The sequence below is a fragment of the Acinonyx jubatus genome, chromosome B4 (assembly GCF_027475565.1).
Source record: "Acinonyx jubatus isolate Ajub_Pintada_27869175 chromosome B4, VMU_Ajub_asm_v1.0, whole genome shotgun sequence".
Taxonomy (NCBI): domain Eukaryota; kingdom Metazoa; phylum Chordata; class Mammalia; order Carnivora; family Felidae; genus Acinonyx; species Acinonyx jubatus.
In genome coordinates, this window is record NC_069387.1 from 40,907,200 (window position 1) to 40,926,254 (window position 19,055).

The 19,055-nt window shown below is 45.4% G+C and overlaps 1 protein-coding gene across 2 annotated transcripts in view; it reads left to right on the forward strand.

Annotated features, from left to right (window-relative positions):
- The window catches only part of CD4 (CD4 molecule), a 43,513-nt gene extending 24,903 nt beyond the window's left edge, over window positions 1-18,610 (forward strand). The window contains exons 4-10 of one of the 2 annotated variants that reach the window (XM_053225769.1): window positions 12,119-12,277; window positions 12,694-12,978; window positions 14,336-14,671; window positions 15,399-15,599; window positions 16,163-16,287; window positions 16,541-16,690; window positions 17,057-18,610. In XM_053225769.1, coding sequence (XP_053081744.1) covers window positions 12,119-12,277; window positions 12,694-12,978; window positions 14,336-14,671; window positions 15,399-15,599; window positions 16,163-16,287; window positions 16,541-16,666 — 1,232 coding nt within the window. In that variant the 3' untranslated portion in view covers window positions 16,667-16,690; window positions 17,057-18,610. The remainder of the gene's footprint in view (window positions 1-12,118; window positions 12,278-12,693; window positions 12,979-14,335; window positions 14,672-15,398; window positions 15,600-16,162; window positions 16,288-16,540; window positions 16,691-17,056) is intronic. The other variant, XM_027074158.2, reaches the window with a different exon arrangement.
- Window positions 18,611-19,055: the final 445 nt, after the last annotated feature.

Genomic DNA, 19,055 nt, shown 5'->3' on the forward strand with positions numbered 1-19,055 from the left:
CTGGCCTACAGGGGGTGGCGTCTTGCTGTGTCCTCACATGGCAGAGACACAGGAAGCAAGCTCTCTGGTGTCTCCTCTTAGCACAAATCCCATCATGAGGGCCCCATCTTCATGACCTCATCTAAATCTAATTACCTTTCAAAGGCCCCATCTCCAAATACCATCACATTGAGTATTAGAGCTACAACATCTGAATTTGGGGGGAACACAATTCAGTCCCTAGTAACATACTTTTTGCTAAATACACTAAGTACAACAGGAAACCCTGGACATTACCTATAGAGCTAACATAAGAAGACTCTGAAACATGTAGAGAAGAGGGCAGACTGGTAGGGACCCAGGGGCCCAAGGATCAACATGGTGGGGAATTTTCTTTTGCCTTGTATATCCCAGTCTTGGAGCTAAAGAAGCCAGCAACCTAGAAGCCTCAACGGACACAGACAAAAATAAGCATCAACAAAAGCCTCCTCTCTCTAGCCAAAGGACCAGGAAAGGAGCAAACTAGCAAGACAAAGTAATAGACAATAACTGCTCTACTCCTGTCAAACACCAGAAGAAGGGCCCCACCCTTTCCCATGCCAGAAAAAGCTGAGTGAAGAGCCTAAACTTCCACCCTCTTGAGGCTATAATGAGGCACCAGCCAGTGGAAAGGGTCCTAACCCCCCTGCATTGTCAGTAAAGATCACATAAGGAGCCTGGATTTCCACCTCCACCCGCAGTCATGAGGCACCCCTCCTTGCTGGGTGGTTGTCAGAAGAGGTTTAGTGGAGAGTCAGGGCTTTCATCATTACCCAGCAATAACAAAGGCACTAACACAGGGTTGATGGACACCTTGTGGGAGCTGGAACTTCTACCCTGTCCAGTGATAAGGAGCACCCCTCTCTAGTGGCAATAGAGGATGAGAGGGGAACCCAGATTTCTATCTCCACCTGCCAGCAGTAAGGTGGCACCATGCTCTTCCCTTGTCAGAGTGATGTCAAAGAAAGCCAGTTAAAATAGAAGGTTTAAAGAAGATCCAAATTCTCATAATATAACATTCAGATGCCTAGGTTCCAATAAAAAATCATTCATCAGGGGCACCTGGCTGGCTCAGTTGGAGAACAATGTAACTCTTGATCTGAGGGTCACAGGTTCCAGTCCCATGTTGGGTATAGAGATTTAAAAAAAACCCAACAACTTAAAAAAAGAAAGTTATTTAAAAAATCATTCATGATGCCAAGAACCAGTAATATCTCAAACTGGATGAAAAAGAGAATCAATGCATGCCCACACAATGAGATGACAAAAATATTAGAATTATCTGGCAAAGATTTTAAAACAGTCACAATAAAATAAATCCTTCAGCAAGCAATTACAAATATACTTGAAACAAATGAACAAAATGGAAAGACTCAGCAAAGAAATAAAAGATAAAAGAAGAACAAATGGAAATTTTGAACTGAAAAATATAATAACCAAAGTATAAAGATCAGCAGATAGATCCAACAGAAAAATGAAAAGGACAAAGGAAAGAATCAGGGAACTACAAGACAGAATAACAGAAATTGTGCAATCTGAGTGACAGAAAATAGACTAAAAAAAAAAAAAAAAAGAACCAAGCCTAGGGACCTGTGGAACTATAACAAAAAATCTAGTATTTGTGTCAGTGTAGTCCCAGAATGAGAGGAAAAAGAAAATGGAACTGAAAAAATACTTAAAAAATAATGGCTGAAAAAAAGTAATGGCTTAAAATGCCATAAATTTGGTAAGATGTTAGCCTATTGATTCAAGAAGCTGAGCAAACCTTAATCAGGATTAACCAAAGGAATTCCATATCAAAACGCATCACAATGAAATTTGTGAAAACTAAAGACAAAAGAAAAAAAGTCTTCAAAACAACCAGAGAAGATTGACTACCTTACCTACAAGGTAACAGTTTAAATGGCAACAGAGTTCTCATCAGAAACCATGCAAGTCTACAGGAAGTGATGTGATATTATTCAAATACTAAAAGAAGAGAACAGTAAACCCAGAATTCTATACCATCCTTCAGGAATGAAGAAGTCAGGACGCTTTCAGATGAAAGAAAACTAAGAATTTGTTGCCAGCAGACCTACCGTGAAAGAATGGCTCAAGGAAGTTCTTTAAACAGAAAGGAAATAATGAAGAAGGAATCTTAGAATATCAAGAAGAAAGAACAAAGTAAACAAATATATGGATAAATATATTTGGCTTTCCTTTTCCTCTTGAGTTTTCTAAGTTATGTTTGACATTTGAAACAAAAATTATAACATTATCTATGTGTTTCTAAATGTATGTAGGAGAAATATTTAAGATAACTAATTATAAATGGGGATGTTAAAAAGACGTAAAGGGACATAAGGTAAAATTATAACACAAGTAGACTAAGTGATAGGTTATATATACATATAATGTAATACCTAGATTAATCACTAAAAGTATACAAAGAGATACACTCAAAACTACCACAGATAAATTAAAATGGATTCTAAAACATATTTAAAAATATTTACATCCCAGGGACTCCTGGGTAGCTCAGTCAATTAAGCATCTGATTCTTGGTTTTGGCTCAGGTCATGATCTCACAGTTCATGAGTTTGAGCCCTGCGTCTGGCTCTGTGACGACATTGTAGAACCTGTTTGGGATTCTCTCCCTCTCTCACTCCCCCTCTCTCTGCCTCTCCTTCACTCTCTCTCTCTCTCTCTCTCAAAATAAATAAATAAATAAAATGTTTACATCCCCAAGTATAAAATAAATACCTATGAGCCCATACTGATAAAATAATTGATTGACTAAATAAATAAATGGGGGAAAGAGACAAATCTCCCATGTAGAAGAATTCTAAATAATTCAGGTAAACAATCTGCTCTCAAGGATGTGGAGCATTAACTCCTCACTCTTTAAGTGTGAGCTGTGCATAGTTATTAATTTCTAAAGAGTATAGTATGGAAAAGGGGGCAAGAATAACTTTACAGTGGAGAAACCTGAAGAACGCTACCTCAGTCAGGTGATCAAAATCGACAGTCGTAAGTCATGGATGGTATGTATCCTTGACATGTAATGAAAATGGAACTTTATCTCTGTGATCTTCCTCCCCCAAACCCATAAACCCAGTCTAACTAAGAGAAAAACATTGGAGGGGCACCTGGGTGGCTCAGTCGGTTGGGCATCTGACTCTTGATTTCAGCTATGATCATGATCTCACAGTTTGTGTTTCTCACATAGGGCTCTGTGCTGACAGTGCAGAGCCTGCTTGGGATTCTCTCTCTCCCTCTCTCTGCCCCTCCCATGCTCTCTCTCACTCTCTCAAAATAAATAAACTTAAAAAAAAGAGAGAGAGAAACATTGGACAAATCCCCCCAATAGAGGGACATTTTATAAAATAACTGACCAGTACTCCTCAAAAAATGTCAAGATCATCCAAAACAAGGAAAGTCTGAGAAACTGTTACAGCCAAGGAGAGCCAAAGGAGATATGATAACTGAATGTAATATGGTCTCCTAGATGGGATCTTGGGGTGAAAAGGGGACATTAGATAAAAACTAAGGAAATCTGAGTAGAGTATGGGCTAGTTAATAAAAATGTGTTGATACTGATGTATTATAACAAATGTTCTATACTAATGTAAGGCAATAATAGGAGACATTAGGTATAGAGTACATGGAAAGTCTATCATTTTCACAATATTTTTGTAAAACTAAAACTTTTCTAAGAAAATGTGTTACAGAAAGACATTCAAGGGGTGCCTGCCTGGCTAAGTCAGAAGAGCATGTGACTCTTGATCTCAGGGTCAAGAGTTCAAGCCCCATGCTGGGTGTAGAGATTACTTAAATAAAAATAAATCTTTAAAAAAAAAAGATGTTTAAGTAACCCATAGGAAGACAGGAAAAAGAAAACAAAAAACAGAACAAGCAGACTTAAGCCCTAACTTTTAATAATTACATTAAATGTAAATGGTCCAAATATACTAATCAAAAAACAGGTTGACTGGTTGACACAGTAGATTAAAAAGCAAAACCCAACAATATGTTGTCTATAGGAAATTCACATCAGGGGCACCTGGATGACTTAGTCAGTTGAGCGTCTGACTCTTGGTTTGGCTCAGATCATGATCCCAGGGTCGTGGGATCAAACCCTGTGTCAGGCTCCATGCTCAGTGTGGAGCATGCTTAAGATCTTCTCTCTTTCTCCCTCTTCCCCTCTCCCCCACTCACACTCTCTTTCTCTTTTTAAAATTAAAAAAAAAGGAAGAAAGAAGCTCACTTCAAAAAATAATGACACAGGCGTGTTGACTGTAACAGGATGGAGAAAGGGTATGCCATGCAAGCATTAAGCAAAGGAAAGCAAGAATCAATATATTAATATTGGATAAAGTCAATGTCAGATCAATAAAACTATTAGAGTCAATGAAGAACATTATATAATAATGGCAATGTCAATTCCTCAAGAAGACATAATAATCCTAAATTGGTATGCACCAAACAGCAGATCTGCAAAATATGTGAAGGAATTCTGATAGAACCAAAAGGAGAAATAGACAAATCCACATCGGTAGTTGGAGTCTTCAGCACCCTTCTCCCAACAACTGACAAAACAGCTCCACAGAAAATCAGCAGGGGTATAGAAGAACTCAGCAACATCATCAATCAACAGGATCTCATTGACATTTTTAGAACACTCCACCCTACAGCAGCAGAATGCATATCTTTTTCAAAGGTCCACAGAACATATACCAAGATGGTCCATATTTGAGCCAATAAAATACACCTCAACAAATTTAAAAGAATTGAAATTGTGCAGTGTGTTCTCTGACCACATGGAATCAAGCCAGAAATCCATAACAGAAATGTAACAGGAAAATCGCCAAATACTTGAAAACAACAGCTTTTGTGGGTCAACAGTGAAGTCTCAAGAGAAAAATAAAAGTATACTAAATTGAGAGAACATTTAAAAATCATCTAAAAAAAATCTTACAACTAACATTTTATTTAATAATGACAGACTGAATACTTTCCCTTAAGATCAGAAATAGGGCAGAGATGTCTGCTCTACTACCCATATTCAACATAGTACTGCAATCCCTAGCCAGGACAATAAGGCAAGAAAAGGAAATAAAAGAAATACTGATTAAAAAAGAAGAAATGAAACTGTTCCTATTTGCAAATGACGTCATTATTTATGTAGAAAATCGTAAAGAATCTATATTAAAAAAAAACCCTCTTAGAACCAATATGTGAGTTTAGTAAGGTTACAGAATATAAGCGAAACATACAAAAATCCGTTACTTTCCTATATACTAGCAATGAATGTGTGCATACAGAAATTAAAAGTACTATGGCATTTACAAATGCTAAAAAAATACTTATGTAAATGTAACAAACATGCACAGGACATGCACTAAACAACACTGATGAAACAAGTCAAAGATTTAAATAAGTGGAAAGACATCCATGTTTATAATCAGAAGATTCAACATTGGAAAGTCAATTCTCCCCAAATTGATATACAGGCTTAACACAATTCCTATCAAAGTCCCAACAAGATTTTTTGTAGATGTAAATAAGATTATTCAAAACTTTATATGGAAAGCCAAGGAACTCAAAGAGCTAAAGCAATTTTGAAAAAGGAGAATAAAGTATGGAAAATCAGTCTATCTGCTTTCAGACTTATTATATAACTAGAGTAATGAAAATTGTGTGGTATTGGGGGAGGGGTAGACACATAGATCAATGGAACAAAATAGAGAACCCAGATATAGATCCTTGCAAATATGCACAACAAAAAAAATTTTTTTACAAAGGTGCAAAAGCAATTCATTGAAGGAAAGATAGCCTTTTCAACAAATGGTGTTAGAATAATTGAACATCCATAAGTAAAAACAATACCACCATTGGCAACAACAACCCTTGACCTAAGTTTCACACCTTATTTAAAAACTAACTCTTGGGGCGCCTGGGTGGCTCAGTCGGTTAAGCGTCTGACTTCGGCTCAGGTCATGATCTCACAGTCTGTGAGTTCAAGCCCCTCGTCGGGCTCGGTGCTGACAGCTCAGAGCCTGGAGCCTGTTTCAGATTCTGTGTCCCACTCTCTCTCTGACCCTCCCCCGTTCATGCTCTGTCTCAAAAATAAATAAACGTTAGAAAAAACAAATTAAAAAAATAAAATAAATAAAATAAAATAAATAAATAAAAACTAACTCAAGGGGCTGCTGGGTGGCTCCGTCAGTTAAAGGTCTGCCTTTGGCTCAGGGCATGATCTCTTGGTTCATGAGCTTGAGCCCTGCATTGGGCTCTGCGCTGATGCTTTGGATTCTGTGTATGTGTCTCTCTCTCTCTGCCCCTCCTCCCCCTCAAAAATAAATAAACATTTAAAAAGTACAAAAAAAAAAAAAACCCCACAACAACTCCTAACTCAAACTGGACTATGAACTTCAATGTGAAGTATAAAAGTATAACATATATGAGAGAATTTTCAGGATCTAGACTAGGCAAAGAGTTCTTAAACTTGATACCAGAAGCATGATCTATAAAAGGAAAAATGTACAAATTGATCTTCATCAAAATTAAAAACTTTGCTCTGCAAAAGTCTATTAAGAAGAGGAAAAGACAACTTATAAAATGTAAGAAAATATATGCAAACTACCTATTCAACAAAGGACTTGTATCTAGAATATGTAAACAACTCTCAAAACTCAATACTAGGGCGCCTAGGTGGCTCAGTTGGTTAAACATCCGACTTCAGCTCAGGTCATGATCACACCGTTCATGAGTCTGAGCCCGTTGGGCTCTGTGCTGACAGCTTGGAGCCTGGAGGCTGCTTCAGATTCTTTCTCTCTCTCTCTCTCTCTCTCTCTCTCTGCCACTCTCCTGCTCACACTCTCTCTCTCTCAAAAATAAATAAACTTTAAAAATTAAAAAAAAAAATCTAAATGTGAGACCTGAAACCATAAAAATCCTAGAGGAGAACATAGGCAGTAATTTCTTTGACATCAGCTGTGGCAACTTCTTTCTAAATATGTCTCCTGAGGAAAGGGAAATAAAAGCAAAAATAAACTATTGGGATTACATCAAAATAAAAAGCTTCTGCATGGTGAAGGAAACAATCAATAAAAGTAAAAAGCAATCTATTGAATGGGAGAAGATATTTGCAAATGACATACTCATAAATGGTTAGTATCCTAAATATATAAAGAATACATATATACCACTCAACACCCAAAAACCAAATAGCCCAGTTGAAAATTGAGCAAGAGACATGAACAAACATTTCTCCAAAGAAGACAGATATAGTCAACACACACATGAAAAGATACTCCGTTAGCAGCCAGGTGGAAGTGGGAGGGAAGAAAAAAAGGGAGAAAAAAAAAGATGCTCAGTATCAGTCATCATCAGGGAAATGCAAATCAGTGCAAATCAAAACTACAATGCAATATCATTTCACACACATCAGAATGGCTAAGTCAAACATCAAAAACACAAGAAACAACAGTTTCCTGTTGGCGAGGATGTGGAGAAAAAGGACCCCTCTTGCACTGTTGGTGGGAATGCAAACTAGTGAAGCCACTGTGGAAAACAATATGGAGGTTCCTGAAAAAATTAAAAATAGAACTACCCTACGATCTGGTAATTGCACTACTAGGTATTTAACCAAAGAATACAAGAACACTAATTCAAAGGGATACATGTACCCCAATGCTTATAGCAGCATTATTTACAATAGCAGGATATGGAAGCAGCCCAAGTGATTCATTGATCAACAGATGAGTGGATAAAGATGTGGTATATACATACAATGGAATATTATTCAGCCATAAAAAAAGAATGAAATCTTACCATTTGCAACAACATGGATGGAGCTAGAGAGTATAATGCTAAGTGAAATAAATCAGAGAAAGACAAATGCCATATGATTTCCCTCATGTGTGGAATTTAATAAGCAAAATAAACAAGCAAAAGGAAAAAATAAGAGAGAGAGAGAGAGAGAGAGAGAAATCAAGAAACAGACTCTTAATTATGGAGAATAAACTGATGGTTACCAGAGCAGAAGTGGGTGGAGAGGATGGGTTAAATAGGAAGAAAGAAAAATAAATTATTTTAGTTATTTTGGTGCTAACCTAATATTCCATCAAATTAATATACTCTAATATACAGCCATTATCTTTTGGTCTAATGTTGTACCCTATTGACACTATTTTTTTGTATCTACATTTTGGTTTGCTATTTTATTTTATTTTTTAAGTTTTATTTTGGGGGGAGAGGGGGGCGGGGCAGAGGGTGAGAGAGAGAATCTTAAGTAGGCTCCACACCGAGCTCAGAGCCCAACACAGGGCTGGATCTCACAATTGTGAGATCATGACATGAACCAAAATCAAGAGTTCAACACTCAACTGACCGAGCCACCCAGGCGCCCCTAGTTTGCATTTTTAAATTATTGTTTTAAGGATAATGCTCTAGAAATGAGATTAAAGATATAAACTTTTAATAATGGATGGCATATACTGTAAGATTGCTTCCAGAAAGGTTCCAGCTGTTTACACTAAGTCCAGTTAACTGTGTGCTTTTTGCATGTTGCCAGAACTGAGTAGTAGTATTTAATGCTTTTTTTTCTTTGCTAATTTGACAGTTGAAAAATATATCACTGTTGTTTTCATTTGCATTTCTTTGATTGCCTCTGGGGTTGAAACAAGGTGCTCCTTTCTAAAAATTCCTGTCTTTTGTGTGAGTGCTTTTGTTCTGTTCCTAGGATTTGATTTTCCTCCAGAACTGTTCCCCTTCCCAACTTCCTGATCTCTGACAAGGGCAGTTTCACTCTCCTGACCTCCCCAATTTCTGAACCAGAGAGTCAGAGGTTATTTTTCTCTTCTTCAATCTCTGGTTTCCCATCAGTCACCCATGATGGTGATTCCTTCCTTTGAAAGTGTTTTTCTGTTTCATCTTGTGAAAGTGAGAACCACAGGCCCAAAATGGTGTCACTTAGGTTAAGACCCCTGGTCAGTAAACCAAGACTTAATACCTAACCTAACTGCCGTTTCAACCCCCTAGAAATGTAACCTTTAACCAGTCAACATGGGAATTTCCTTGTCAACACCAGGATATTTACTGAGGCACCCCTTCTGCTTTCCTTAGGAAAGGCGATCTTGCCTAAAACAATGGATTCTTCCCTAATAATTTCCTTTTTTTCCACTTCCTTTCTACCTTTAATATATGTGCTGCCGAAGCGAGCACTCCTTTCTACCTTTAAAAACCTTTCTTTTTCTGTAGCCCTTGGGAGCTCCCTTCCACTTGCTAGATGGGATGCTGCCCCCTGCATGGCTGGATTATGAAGCCAGTAAGATCCCTACAATTCACTCGGTTGAATTTTTGTTATTTAACAATCTTTGTTCCCATGAGAATGGCACCATCATTAGCCAAGGCCACAGAACTCCCACCTGGATTACAGTGGAAGCTTCCTGGCAATTCTCTCTGCTCCCAGTCCCTCCTACTTTGGTTTTCTTCCACCCACTTCAGTAGTGACTTCCAAAGCAATGCCTTTTACCTGTTGCTCCCTAGTCCACTGGACCAGGCCCAGGATGCTCTGCCAGACATCCACCACCTCGGCACCACTTCCCACAGCTTCCCCCTGGAAACCTGGACACCTGGGGGTTTTCCTCACTGCTTTGAGGTGGTTGCCTCTACCACTTTCCTGGAGCATTTCCACTTCCTGGATATGCTCATTCCTCATCTTCGTTCTGGCCTGCTGCCTATTCTTTTAAGATTTGGTGCAACACAGGTCTTCTCCACGACGTATTCCAGACTCACCCGTACTCTTAGACCTTCCACACCACCTTGTGATCTCCTTTTCAAAGCACGTGACATCCTGTGGCACCTGAGTGGCTCAGTCAGTTGAGCCTCATGAGCGTCAGACTCTTGATTTCAGCTCAGGTCATGATCTCATGGTCATGAGATTGAGCCCCACATCAGGCTCCATGCTGAGTGTGGAGCCTGCTTAAGATTCTCTTTCTCCTCTGCCTCCTTCCCTACTTGCCCATGCTCTGTGTCTCTCTCAAATTAAAAACGACAAACAAAAAAACAAAATATGTGACATCCTGCACAAGTAACAGGGCCATGACAGGGCCCAGAAGAGGAAAAGGAGAGCAAGGAGGAAGCGTTATTTTAGGGAAAGGGTGACACACTTCATTTTCAACCAAGTGAGTTTGGGTGATGGCAAGATTTTCAAATAACGTTATCCCTTGAGTCACTGGAAATGTGGGTCCAGAACTGAGGAGAGAGGTTGGGGCTGGGAATATCAATTTGGGAGTCAGCCGCAGCACTGACAGGGGGTGCCCTGGAATTTAGAACATCTGTAGGAATGGGGAAGAGGATCTGGGGTAACCCCTAAATGCAGATGTCAGAAGAGGAGCCCAAGAGGAAGAAAAGGAAATGGTGCTTACATAGGAGGAGGGAACAAAAAAGGTGGAAAAGGGGGCAGAACCAGAGGGGAGCACTCCTCCAAGAAGCTTGGTAAACTGTGAATGGAATGGAGCAGGATTTCACAGCTCCTGGAGAACTAAGCCAAGTGCAGATCCAGGGAAAGAGCCAGAGGTAAGGAACTCCCAAAGCATCAAGGGCAAGGGGGTTGGGGGAATGCTGAGGGAGAGCCCAGGGTTACAGCTCAACCGGAAAGGTCTCCCAAAGAGGAAAAGACTGAGCAGTGGGGAAGGGGCCAAGAGGCCAGTGTGACACCCAGTCTCGCACACCAGGTAGAAACAGGGAGAGGGCCCGTGACTGCTCAGGGAGACAGAAGTAGAGCCCAAGGCATTGAGGGTAGGGTTTTTTTTTTTTTTCTCAGCCACCTTTGCCCCATCCCTCTAAACATGTATTCTAAGTAAAAACTGCATTTTCTATGTAAGATTAGCCTTTACAGCCGTCCATTACAGGAATTCTGGAGCCACACCCAGAAAGTGATTAGTTCTTCTCTTTAGAAGAACTTCCTCATGGCGGTGGTTGTTGGATACTGAAAGAAGAGACCGGAGGAGGCCACTTGTCTCTGTCTGGGGAACTTTCCAGAGACAGTACTGTATAGTATACCCAACAGGCCCAGATTTTAATCCTGTCTCTGCTACTTGTTGAAGTCAAATTTAAAAGGTAGAAAACAGTGGGGTGCCTGGGTGGCTCAGTTGGTTGAGCATCCAACTCTTGATCTTGGCTCAGGTCATGATCTCATGCTCATGAGATCGAGCCTCGAGTCGGGGCTCTGCCCTGACAGCATGGAGCCTGCTTGGGATTCTCTCTCTCTTCCCCCCTCCCTGGCTCTCTCTCTCTCTCAAAATAAATAATTAAACTTAAAAAAAAAAAAAAACAAAGGTAGAAAAGTGTAAAGCCCTCCTCCCACACCTGTCTCACAGATATTCACTTCTTCTCCCCAGGGGCAACCAAGGTTACCATTTTCTTACATTTATTTCTAGAAATATTTGTTCCTATACAAGGCAGATGATAGAGAAATAGATATCGATAGACAGATTTCTCCCTCCTTTTTAAACAAATGGTAGCCTGTTCAATATCTTGCTCGATTTAGTTAATGACGTGTCTTAACTATTTATTATTCCTTTCTTAACCATGAAAGAGCTTCCTTCTTGTACAGCATTCCACTGAATGGGTGAATTATTTACTTAACCTATTCTTTCCTGGTGGACAGTTATTTCTTTGTATGTGCATTTATAATTCGGGTAGATGTTATAAATTACCCTCCGAAGAAATTGTACTGGTTTATGTTCCTGCCAGCAATGTGTAAAGTAAGAGTCTGAGCCTCTGTTCCCTTATCTACAAAACAAGCCAAACAGTACCTACTTCTTGGAATCATTGTGAAGATCACTTGTGATGATGCGTGGAAAGTACTTGGCATGTAGGAGTTGGTGGTCTTGAAATAAGGGTCTCGTTTTATTTTGGATTAGTGAGACATTGTCCTGGCCAATTAAGTGAATGTTGATGGGACCTCCTCTCCAGTCTGGGGTTTTCGGATTAGGGACAGATTCTGCAGAAAGTTAGCGACTGAGATCAGAAAGGCTGTGGGCATTGCCCTCTCCGGCGATGTCGTGTCTTCAGGGTACCCCAACCTCCTCCACGTGGCTTCTGCTCCCAGGCTCCTCCAAGCTGAAAACTCGCTTTGAATGCAAAAAAATCCTGTGGGACCAAGGATCCTTTCCTCTGGTCATCAAGAGCCTTCAAATCGCAGACTCAGGGATTTACACCTGTGAAGTGGAGGACAAGAAAAGAGAGGTGGAACTGCTGGTGTTCGGCTGTGAGTACACGGGGATACCACCTAGCCAGGCTGCCTCCCTCCCTGACTCCCATTAGTGCCCCCAAACCAGGCCCTGAGCTAGTGGTACCTCAACAGCCTAGAGACAGGTCAGGCTGGCCACCACATCTCCTCAAATCCTCCTCAGGCCTTGGGTCAGGCGATGGGAGAGGAAGAAACCTAGAGGCGGGGGGGGGGGGGGGGGGAAGGGGCAGGGGGCAGAGGAAGGAGGGAGAGAGGCAACAGAAGAAAGGGAGGGAGAGGAAGAGAAGGAGGAAACTCTGCCTTGGGTGGGTGGGGGTGGGGATGGACCCACAGGTGTCAGCAGGGGTGATGGAGAGACACTCTTGGTTCCTGGTTTCTTCCCTCCCCTTGGGGATAGTGTGTATGTGACACAGGTGGCCTGCTCCTTTCCACAGTGACTGCCAAGGTGGACCCCAGCGGCAGCAGCAGCAGCAGCAGCACCAGCAGCAGCACCAGCACCAACATCCACCTGCTGCAAGGGCAGAGCCTGACCCTGACCTTGGAGAGCCCCTCCGGTAGTAACCCTTCGGTGCAATGGAAAGGTCCAGGGAATAAAAGCAAGAGTGGGGTCCACAGCCTCTCACTGTCCCAGCTGGAGTTGCAGGAGAGTGGCACCTGCACATGCACTGTCTCCCAGAGCCAGAAGACACTGGTGTTCAACACAAACATCTTGGTGCTGGGTAAGAGGGGCTCCTCTCCCCTGCCGTCTCCCCTCTGCCTCAGTGGCAGGCAGATCCTCCCCACGCTCTCACTGCTCTGCTCCTGGGTCGGCTGCTGGGGAACAGAGGGAGGCTAGGGCCAGCCCCTCCTCCCCCTTTCCTCCCCCCCCCCCCCCACAGAGCTGAATATGTCCTGAGGGATACACTGGACCCTCTCTTCCTCAAGGGGCTGATTAATAGCCACCCCTCAGGGCGGTGGGCATGGAAGAAGGAAAGGGACAGGGGATGTAAGGATGTGAGGGACTCCAAATCCCCTGGAGGAGGCCCCAAAGGAGGAACAACGTTAAGGGCATCTGTTTCCTTTGTTGTCTCAGCTCCCCAGTCCCACTAAGTTGTAAATCCACTTACTTAGGGACCCTAACACCAGCAATCCAGCCCTGATGAAATTCTACATTGCTCCTTTAAATCGTGAGCCGGCGGGGGAGGTGGGGGACACCTGGGTGGCTCAGTCAGTTAAGCCTCTGTCTTTGGCTCAGGTCATGATCTCAGATCTGCCCCCCCCCCACCCCCATATGAACCCCAGCATTGGGCTCTGTGCTGACAGCTTGGAGCCTGAAGCCGGCTTCAGTTTCTGTGTCTCTGTCTCTCTCTGCCCTCCCACTCATGTATGTTTCTCTTTCTCTCTTTCTCAAAAATGAATAAACATTAAAAAAAAATTTAAATCGTGAGCCAGGCACCCTGGTTGGGTGATGCCGGGTACCAAGAGCCCAGAAGGCAAGTCCCACCCCAGATCCTGCCCTCTGTACTTATGTGACACAAGGGAGTGTAATGTGGTGGCTAAGTGCACAGACTGACTTAAGTCCTGGCTCTGACCTCACCGGGGGACCTTGGGCCAGTTACTGAACCTCTCTGTGCCTTGGTTTCAGAGATGATGCTCGCTGTGATAATACCTCCCTTGTAGTGTTACAGCGAGAATTGATTCATGTAATGCACTTAGAACAGTGCATGGCACATAGTAAGCCCTAGTCGGGCATTTGCTCTTATCTTACGAAGGCTGATGAATTATACACCTAAGTAGCACATGCCAAACATCCCCTGTGCTCCAGGGATCCTGAGAACAGAGCGGACCCTGTGACTGGGCTGTTCTACGAGGGCTTCCAGGGGGCAGAGGTGCTGCCTTGGGAATCTGCTGGGGTGGAGAGACTAGAGAGATTTGGAGAGGTAGATGGGAATTTAAGGGCCAGAAATAGCAACCTAAGTGTTTGAACTCACTCGGCCCCCTTCCATCTCTTTGCTGCCCCCACCACATGCCCTCCCTACCCCATACACCCTCATCTTCCTATCTCCTGACCCAGCTTCTCTCTCTTCCCACCTCCAGCTTTCCGGAAGGTCTCTAACACGGTCTATGCGAAAGAAGGGGAGCAGGTGGAGTTTTCCTTCCCGCTCAACTTCGAAGATGAAAACCTGATGGGGAAGCTGAGGTGGAAGGCAGAGGGGGCTCCCTCCTCCCTGCTCTGGATCTCCTTCACCTTGAAGAACAAGAAGCTATCTGTGAAAGAGGTTGACCAGTACTCCAAACTCCAGATGATGGACTCACTCCCGCTCCGCTTTACCCTGCCCAACGTTTTGTCTCGTTATGCCGGTTCTGGAAACCTGACCCTGGTCCTTGACAAGGGACAGTTGCAGCAGGAAGTAAAACTCGTGGTGATGAGAGGTGAGGAGTTAGGCCGAGCAGCAGAGGGGAGGGGCCGAAGGTGGAGGGGTGAGGCCCAGCAGGACAGGCCCGGTGGCCCGACAGAGCTGATCCAGGGTCTTCTGGTTTCAAACTGAGCCTGGAGTCCCCATGTCCTTCCTTGACCTCCATGAGCTGGCCTGGGGTGGGATCTGCTGAGAATCCCCAAAGGGCATGAGCTGAGAACCAGGGTTCTAATTCTGCCTTCAGCCAACCCTCTATGATCCTGACTGAGCTCCCTGCCTCTGTGGGCCTCTTTCTTCTAATGAAGATAACAAAATCTGCTCTTAGGGTGATCGTGATGAGGGTAGTGTCAGGCTACCCGCTGAGCTCATTGCTTCCTTATCTCCCCCATCATCGTAACTCCACAAATAATCACGGCTAATACTTGCTGCTTAGTACACGCCAGACCCACTCCAGCGCTTTACATGTGTCTGTGAATTTATTGTGTATTTAACTGTTGTCTGAGGCTTGGTTGTCAGGTGACTGCAGGACACAGCAAGCAGTGGGGTTGGGATCCAAATCCAAGACCCTCGGCCTCAAAAGCTGTGTTTGCTTTATACAACCGCATGAAAATGTGCTCTGAGAGGCTCAAGGAAGAGTAGCCATGTAAAGTGTTTTGATTGTTCCACCGAATCCCCTTAGAGCAAGGAGGTGCCAGGAACTCAGAGGTCCAGGCTCCCAGCCTCAGGGTCTTGTCCCTCTGCAGTGACTCAGTCTGGGAACAATTTGACCTGTGAGGTGCTGGGACCCACCTCCCCTGAGCTGACGCTGAGCTTGAAACTCGAAGGACAGGCTGCCAAGGTCTCAAAGCAGCAGAAGATGGTAAGGGTGGAGGACGCCGAGGTGGGAACATGGCAATGTCTACTGAGTCACAAGGACAAAGTCTTGCTGGCATCCAAGGCCGAGGGTGAGTGAGGATCCAGGTTCCATGGCCTAACCCCAAGCCCCTCTCTCTTCATCTGTGGGACCTTCCCCGGGGTTGGTGGACACCACCCAGAGTCCCAGCGCCCCAATCCCTCTGAGACAGGTGGGTTATTCTCACGCTGCCTGGACACACAGGGGCCAGGACGGAAGGCAAGGTGAGGTTCTTACCTGGAGTCCCACAAGTTCCCACTTCCCTAAGCTCTACAGCCCCGGAATAGGGCCCACCTGACCAAGAGTCCCCGCCCTGCCTCCTTCCTGACACACGGACACATGGACACACGTACACACGCATGCACTATATACAGCCTGAAACCGCTGCTTCTAGTCCCCAGGGTGTCCTGTATGGTTTTCAACCCTTAAGGCCCCTTCCCCAGCCTTTCCCCTTCAGCCCTGGTGGGTCACGAGAGCCCTGCAAACCCTATCCTGCTCTCCCAGCCCAAGGATGAGACCCAAGCGTAACTGGGCGGTGAGGCCTTCCTAGGGCCCTCCAGAATGCCCGGCCCCCTGACAGCGGGCAGTGAGCTGAACACATCTTTCTCTCTTCAGTTTTGCCTCCTGTGCTCACCAGGACCTGGACAAATCTCTTGACCATCGTGCTGGGCGGGGTCCTAGGCCTCGTGCTTTTCACTGGGCTCTGGGTCTACTGCTGTGTTAAGTGCTGGCACCGCAGGGTGAGTGAGCCTCCCCAGAACCCCCTTTCACTTCCCACAGGGCATGTGAGCACCGGAGACCTTTACAGCAACAAGGATCTCCTGTATATGCGACACACTCGTGCTCTGGCTCTCTCCGCCCGCGCACCGGAGTTCCCTCGCCGGGCGACTGGGCCCTGTCCCAGATCCCATGCAGAGGGAGAGACTGGAAAGAGCAAAGGGTTAATTCTGGGACAGATGGCCTCAGCCACAGTAACTGCTTCTCCTCTCCCAGCTCTCCCCATTCCTGCCTCCAAGGGGCACCTCCCTTCTGGAGGCCTGGGACCCTCATGACTCCTCTCCTTCTTCCTGGACAGCGCCAGGCAGCGCGGATGTCTCATATCAAGAGACTCCTCAGTGAGAAGAAAACCTGCCAGTGCTCCCAGTAAGGAAATGGGTTGAGGGGGCCGGGGAGAGTGGGAAGGGGAAGAGGAGGGCAGGAGTGGGAAAGAAGAAAGAGAGGAGGGATACAGGGGAAGGGGAGGGGGGTTAAAGGGAGGTGATGGATGAAGAAAGAAGGGCACAAGGGGATGTCTGAGGGGCGGGGGGGGGGGGCGGGGGTAGGAAGCAGGAAGAAGGAGGAGGGCAGAGGAGAAGGGGCCGAGGGCCTGGGATATTTCTGGATATGGCCCTGCAGCTGTGGCCCAGAGGCCACCACTGCACGAAGGGAAAGTGCAGTATGGGAGACGCGGAGCTGCGAGGAGGCAAAGGAGTTGGGGAGGAATAAACTTGCTCTTCTTTTTTCTTCCAGCCGGTTACAGAAGACATGTAATCCCATTTGAGGCACAGGACCGGGGAGCTTCCCACTTGCAGTGCAGCCTCGCCAGCTGTCTCCCCTTGCGTTTCCTGCTGGGCTCCTGGGCCTGCGGACCAGATGAATGTAGCAGACCCCAACATTTCCGGCCGTCTCCTGCTCTCTTTGTCCACGCTTGGCCATTGGCTCTCCTCTTGCAGAGGCTTACACCATTTCCTCCCCATTTCCTTTGCATCAAGCCTAGCCCTGATCCATGATTTCTTCCCAGCTCCCTCCCCCATTGCCTCCTGGGCCCAGGGAACCACATGGGACCAGCCGTACCTGGCATGGAGGGCAAAGGTGGGTATCTGAAGCATGAAGCATAGGGCTGCCATTTTATTGGACAGGACCTTGGGACCAGAGGGGACAGGCACTAGCCCGAGATCACACAGCCAGTCAAGGGCACATCCAGATCAAAAGCCTCCTGACTGCTAGTGTCCACTGCTCCATTCTCCCCGCTTCCTCACTCTGTTTTGGCAGGGCACGGACTCACATCCTGACCTGTGCACAAACAGGCACCGCTGGACACAAACCCATGTACATAGCCCACCCTTGTGTACAGACACAATTCCTTTATCACCCAAGCAGTATGTCTCAGTTTATGAGCCAGTCTCACATCCTTTGTCTGTTTAAACCTTATGAAACTCTTACGGAGCTAGTACTGACAGGACCAAGATTAGCATCTCCAGCTTATAGACCGGAAATGGAACTCAGAGAGGTCAGATGATTGCCCAAGGTCACACAGCTAGTACGTGCCAGAGTCAGGACTAGCGCAGGTCTCTTAACCCCTAGTTCCGTGGCTGTTTCCTGAACACAGACACAAACACCACGCAAATCTCTGCATCTGGTTAGTCACTGATGCCCAGTACCCACCTTTGGATTCATAAAAGCACACCACCCCACTCAGGGTCTGCCTCAGAGAGTTCAGAAACACAGAAGAGGGCCTCCCTGCCTAAAATCCCTCTCTGTCACCTGCTGGTGGCAGAATCCTGTTACCAGAGGACAAAAGCTGGCAGTTCTCCTAATCAGAGCACAGGCTGGGAACACAGGCCCTGTGGGAGACAGTGCCCAGTGACCTACCACTCACCCTGTTGCGGAACCTTCTGGAAGGTGAGCTTTGCCAGGGGGAGGGGGCGAGGAGCTGGCTGGAGAGAGAATACTCTGAGAGGACCTCGTGGAAGGGTTCAGTCCCCCTGCCCTGCACTTTCCTTCATCCTTCCTCCAAACCATTCAGGAAGCAGGAAAATTGGGGTTACAAGTATTTTTCCTCCTCTTCTTGAACCATCTCTCTCAGGAACCCTCAGCCTCCTCTGCCTTTCCTTCCTTCCCTTTCTCACCACCTGTGTCAGTCCCTACCCCCTTTCCCTTGTCTTCTCTTTCCAGCTTGCCCCTTCCAGGGAGGACACCAAGTTGACACCAAGGCTCCCCACTGCTTGCTTCGTATCCCTGCCTGCTCCCGCCCCTGCCTCCCTGAGCTGACAGAAAAATACAATAAACTTACTGTAAAGAAGATGTTCTTCTTTGTGTGTATGTGTGTGTGTGAGAGAGACAGACAGACAGACAGACAGACAGACAGCCACAGACAGACTCGTCTCTGGGGACCTACCTGGATCTCCCAATCTTTGGGATCAGACAGACCCAGAGGAGAGGTGCCAGGCTTCCAGGGAAAGGAGATGAAGTCCCCCCCCCCCCCCCCCCCGCCCCAGGGAAAAATTCTCTGGAGGCCCATCACCCACCTGCCCACCCCATAGGGCATTGTGTGTGCAGGAGGCCAAGACCTTGTAATCCTGTGCGTGTGATGTACTGAGAGGGAGAGGCCGCAGGGGTTGTGTGTGCTCTACACATGCATGTGCGTGGTGGGAAAAAAGGACCAAGAGAAACTGTAATGTGTGCATGCTAATGGTGTGCATCCCTAACAGAAGTGTGAGTTTGTGTTCCAGGAGAAGGAAGCGGTATG